Consider the following 6,000-nt stretch of genomic DNA (forward strand, 5'->3'; position numbering starts at 1 on the left):
TAGATTAAAACTTGTTTTTCAACCACTCCACAAATTTCTTGTTAACAAACTATAGTTTTGGCAAGTAGGTTAGGACATCTACTTTGTGCATGACACAAGTAATTTTTCCAACAATTGTTTATAGACAGATTATTTCACTTATAATTCACTGTATCACAATTTCAGTGGGTCAGAAGTTTACATACACTAAGTTGACTGTGCATTTAAACAGCTTGGAAAATTCCAGAAAATTATGTCATGGCTTTAGAAGCTTCTGATAAGCTAATTGACATAATTTGAGTCAATTGGAGGTGTACCTGTGGATGTATTTCAAGGCCTACCTTCGAACCCAGTGCCTCTTTGCTTGACATCATGGGAAAATCGAAAGAAATCAGCCAAGACCTCAGAAAATAAATTGTAGACCTCCACAAGTCTGGTTCATCCTTGGGAGCAATTTCCAAACACCTGAAGGTACCACGTTCATCTGTCCAAACAATAGTACTCAAGTATAAACACCATGGGACCACGCAGCCGTCATACCGCTCAGGAAGGAGACGCATTCTGCCTCCTAGAGATGAATGTACTTTGGTGCGAAAAGTGCAAATCAATCCCAGAACAACAGCAAAGGACCTTGTGAAGATGCTGGAGGAAAAGGTACAAAAGTATCTATATTCACAGTAAAAAGAGTCCTATATCGACATAACCTGAAAGGCCGCTCAGCAAGGAAGAAGCCACTGCTCCAAAACCGCCATAAAAAAGCCAGACTACGGTTTGCAACTGCACATGGGGACAAAGATCGTACTTTTTGGAGAAATGTCCTCTGGTCTGATGAAACAAAAATAGAACTGTTTGGCCATAATGACCATTGTTATGTTTGGAGGAAAAAGGGGAAGCTTGCAAGCTGAAGAACACCATCCCAACTGTGAAGCACAGGGGTGGCAGCATCATGTTGTGGGGGTGCTTTACTGCAGGAGGGACTGGTGCACTTCGCAAAATAGATGGTAGACATGAGGAAGGAAAATTATGTGGACATATTGAAGCAACATCTCAAGACATCAGTCAGGAAGTTAAAGCTTGGTCGCAAATGGGTCTTCCAAATGGACAATGACCCCAAGCATACTTCCAAAGTTGTGGCAAAATGGCTTAAGGACAACAAAGTCAAGGTATTGGAGTGGCCATCACAAAGCCCTGACCTCAATCCCATAGAAAATTTGTGAGCCGAACTGAAAAAGCACGTGCGAGCAAGGAGGCCTACAAACCTGACTCTGTTACACCAGCTCTGTCATGAGGAATGGGACAAAATTCACCCAACTTATTGTGGGATGCTTGTGGAAGGCTCCCCGAAACAATTGACCCAAGTTAAACAGTTTAAAGGCAATGCTACCAAATACTAATTGAGTGTATGTAAACTTCTGACCAACTGGGAATTTGATGAAAGAAATAAAAGCTGAAATAAATTATTCTCTCTACTATTATTCTGACATTTCACATTCTTAAAATAAAGTGGTGTTCCTAACTGACCGAAGACAGGGAATTTTTACTAGGATTAAATGTCAGAAATTATGAAAAACGGAGTTTAAATGTATTTGGCTATGGTGTATGTTTTTCCAGACAGGGGTCTTGTGAGGGCTTTCAGAGGTAGATATTTTGTGATGCAACACTTGCACTACATGACCAAAAGTATGTGGACACCAGCTCGTCAAACATCTCATTCCAAAATCATTGGCATTAATATGGAGGTGATCCCTCCTTTGCTGCTATAACAGCCTCCACTCTTCTGGGAAGACTTTCCACTAGATGTTGGAACTCCGGGGACCTGCTTCCATTTACCCACAAGAGCATTAGTGAGGTTGGACACTGATGTTGGGCGATTAGGCCTGGCTCGCAGTCGGCGTTCCAATTCATCCCAAAAGTGTTTGAGGGGGTTGAGATCAGAGCTCTGTGTAGGCCAGTTCTTCCACACCGATCTCAACAAACCCATTTTTTGTACTTTTACCCAATTGGTAGTTACAGTCTTGTCCCATCGCTGCAACTCCCCTACAGACTGGGGAGAGGTAAAGGTTGAGAGCCATACATCCTCCGAAACAAGACCCTGCCAAGCCACACTGCTTCTTTACACACTGCTCGCTTAACCCAGAAGCACCAACGTATCGTAGGAAACACCATCCAGATAGCAGGCCCCCGGCCTGCCACAAGGAGTTGCTAGAGTACAATAAGACAAGGAAACCCCGGCCGGCCAAATCCTCCCCTAGCCCGGTTGACGCTGGGCTAATTGTGCGCCACCTCATGGGTTTCCCGGTCATGGCCAGCTGTGACACAGACTGGGATCGAACCCGGTCTGTAGTGACGCCTCAAGCACTGTGATGCAGTGGCTTAGACCTCTGCGCCACTCAGGAGGTCCACTACAAACCATTTCTGTATGAACTGTGATTCGTGCATGGGGGCATTGTCATACTGAAACAGGAAAGGGCCTTCTCCAAACTGTTGCCAAAACTTTGGAAGCACAGAATTGTCTAGAATGTCATTGTATGCTGTTGAGTTAAGATTTCCCTTCACTGGAACTAAAGGGCCTAGCCCGAAGCATGACAAAAAGCCCCAGATCATTATTCCTCCTCCACCAAACTTTACAGTTGGCACTGTGCATTGGGGCAGGTAGGGTTCTCATGGCGTCCGCGAGATTCATCACTCCAGAGAATGTTTCCACTGCTCTAGAGTCCAATGGAGGCGAGCTTTACGCGACTCTAGCCGGCTCTTGGCATTGCACATGGTGATCTTAGGCTTGTGTGCGGGTGCTCGGTCATGGAAACCCATTTCATGAAGCTCCTGACAAAGATTTCTTGTGCTGATGTTGCTTCCAGAGGCAGTTTGGATCTTGGTAGTGAGTATTGCAACCGAGGACAGACGATTTTTATGCGCTGCAGCACTCGGCGGTCCCATTCTGTGAGCTTGTGTGGCCTACCACTTCGCGGCTGAGCCATTGTTGCTCCTCGACATTTCCACTTCACAATAACAGCACTTACAGTTGACCGGGGCAGCTCTACAAGGGCACAAATTTGCCGAACTGACTTGTTGGAAAGGTGGTATCCTATGACGGTGCCACGTTGAAAGTCACAGAGCTCTTCAGTAAGGCCATTCTACTACCAATGTTTGTCTATGGAGATTGCATGGCTGTGTGCTCGATTTTATACAGCTGTCAGCAATGGGTGTGGTTGAAATAGCCGAATCCACTAATTTGAAGGGGTGTCCACATACTTTTGCATATATAGTGTATGTAATTGTCTACACAACTAGTAACCAGTCATCCTAAAGAGCCCAATCAATTCCTTTCTTTTGAAGTTTAGACTTCAGGACAAATACCAGAGTAAGCTTTCTACTAAGTAAATCTCCAGTCTCAAGTCTGAAGAAGGTACAATATTTCCAATGATTGTCATTAACAAGGTCAACTCTGTCTTTCAAGTAATGCACACGCTGTGAAACCTTCAAGCTCACTCTAAGACGAACTCTGAACAGTGAGCACAACAGACAAAACCCTAACCACACAAGCCACTGCAACTCAACTCACCGCCCCTCTCTCGAAGTCATTGTAGAGTGGTTTGTCCAGTAAAGTCCTCTCACTGCAGCCCTCTGTTCCCACCAGGGTGATGTATATGTAATCATCAGTCCCTGCAAACCACTGGCTCCCTGTAGCCACCGTCACTGTGTAGGATGGCATGGTGGTAAACACACACAGGATAGACAGGAGATATCCACTGGTTAACTCTGCAGGCAGATATGATCACCTACTACAAGTGGGTTGGTTGTTCACTTTGAGAGAGTCTGGACCAAATTAGAGTTCCCCTTTCTGCTCATGAATATACGTAGACCCTCCTCTCTCTCTCTCTCTCTCTCTCTCTCTCTCTCTCTCTCTCTCTCTCTCTCAAACATCCCCTAATGTACTGACACCACACATGCGATGTAAAAGCATTTAAACAACTAGCTAGAGGCAGAGGCATGTGATAATGTTTCATGTGGGCTGGTGTACTGTTTGACCCCACCCCTGTATCATGCCTGAAGATCATCTTCTATTTACATTCTCTCTCTCTCCCCCTTCTCTCAATCTCTCTCTCTCTCTCTCTCTCTTACCCTCTCTCCCCCTTCTCTCAATCTCTCTCTCTTTTACCCTCTCTCCCCCTTCTATCTATCCCCCTTCTCTCAATCTCTCTCTCTTACCCTCTCTCCCCCTTCTCTCTCCCCCCTCCTCTCTCTCTCTCTCTCCCCCCTCCTCTCTCTCTCTCCCCCCTTCTCCCTCTCTCTCCCTCTCTCTCCCCCCTTCTCTCTCTCTCTCCCCTTCTCTCTCTCTCCCCTTCTCTCTCTCTCTCTCTCCGCCCTTCTCTCTCTCTCTGCTTCTCTCTCTCACCCTCTCTCCTACTCTCTCTCTCCCCTTCTCTCTCTCTCTATCTCCTCTCCCATTCTCTCTCTCTCTCACCCTCTCTCTCAATTTAATAAATGCTTTGTTGCCATGAATTGGTGGTTGTCACTGTTGCCAAATAAATGTATATGAAGAATTACACATGAACAATATGTTTGAGTAACAATAATATGTATCAACAAATACAATTACACAGAAATTAATACACAAAACATTTAACAAAAAACACAACAATTTAGTAATTAAATCAACAAGTGCTCACGTGTATAACATCCTGGGAGCTAATGTCTCTCTTCTATTGTGATAGGCCAGGACATAACCGACTGTCTCTACATTTTCTCCACCCAAAAATGCTGATTTTCTCCTCAACAGGTAGTTCTAGAAATCCTGCAATTCTTTCTTCAAATTCCAGGAGATAAATACCTCTGGTTGAGTCATATGTGGAGCAGGAAGTGCTGCTCATTCTCTAGTTCACCTGACCCAGTGCTTAAATAGTCTTTCTCTAGTTCACCTGACCCACAGTGTTTACATAGTCTTTCTCTAGTTCACCTGACCACAGTGTTTACATAGTCTTTCTCTAGTTCACCTGACCCACAGGGTGGTCTTTCTCTAGTTCACCTGACCCACAGTGTTTACATAGTCTTTCTCTAGTTCACCTGACCCACAGGGTGGTCTTTCTCTAGTTCACCTAACCCACAGTGTTTACATAGTCTTTCTCTAGTTCACCTGACCCACAGTGTTTACATAGTCTTTCTCTAGTTCACCTGACCCACAGTATTTACAGTCTTTCTTCTCTGACGTCCATGAGTTTGTACATTGTTAATGTCTTCCTTTGTATGAATTATTTTATCTTATTATTGAGATAACATTCTGGATCACAGGGTGTTAGGTGAGTCCAGAAGAACAACATTCCAGATGTAAAATGTTGGTGGGGCTTTTATCCCATGATGTATACTTTAAATTGTAAAGGGGACCCCAAATTTCACTGCTATATAGAATTATTGGAGTTATGACAGTCAAATAATTTAAGTAAAATTCTAATTGGTCGTTAATTTATACAGGGTCTTTCTAATTGCTAAATATGCTCTGCATGCTTTATCTGTTAGAGACGTTATGTCCATGTCAAACTGCTCAGATAACTTCTAGTCAGACCAAGGTGAGTACAGTTGGTGGTGTGGTTCAGGGTTTTTCCTCCTAGGGTGAAATGGTATCTACTTTCTTGAGAATGGTATCTATACTGATCAAAAATATAAATGCAACATGCAACAATTTCAACGATTGTACTGAATTACAGTTCATATAAATAAATCAGTCAATTGAAATAAATTCTTTAGGCCCTAATCTATGGATTTCACATGACTGGGAATGGGCACAGCCATGGGTGGGCCTGGGAGGGCACAGGCCCAGTTTTTCCCCAGAAAAGGGCTTCATTACAGACAGAAATATTCCTCAGTTTCATCAGCTGTCAGTGTGGCTGGTCACAGATGATACCAAAGGTGAAGAAACTGGAAGAGGAGGTTGGGCTGGCATGGTTACACGTGGTCTGCAGTTGTGAGGCCGGTTGGAAGTATAGCCAAATTGTCTGAAATGACTCTGGAGGTGGCTTATGGTAG

At 44.1% G+C, this 6,000-nt stretch overlaps 1 protein-coding gene across 1 annotated transcript in view; it reads right to left on the reverse strand.

Annotated features, from left to right (window-relative positions):
• alox5a (arachidonate 5-lipoxygenase a) overlaps positions 1–3,738 on the reverse strand; it is a 29,437-nt gene extending 25,699 nt beyond the window's left edge. The window contains exon 1 of the mRNA NM_001139832.1: positions 3,542–3,738. Coding sequence (NP_001133304.1) covers positions 3,542–3,691 — 150 coding nt within the window. The 5' untranslated portion in view covers positions 3,692–3,738. The remainder of the gene's footprint in view (positions 1–3,541) is intronic.
• Between the last annotated feature and the right edge of the window lie 2,262 nt (positions 3,739–6,000).

This window comes from Salmo salar, chromosome 18 (assembly GCF_965601325.2).
Source record: "Salmo salar chromosome 18, fSalSal1, whole genome shotgun sequence".
Taxonomy (NCBI): domain Eukaryota; kingdom Metazoa; phylum Chordata; class Actinopteri; order Salmoniformes; family Salmonidae; genus Salmo; species Salmo salar.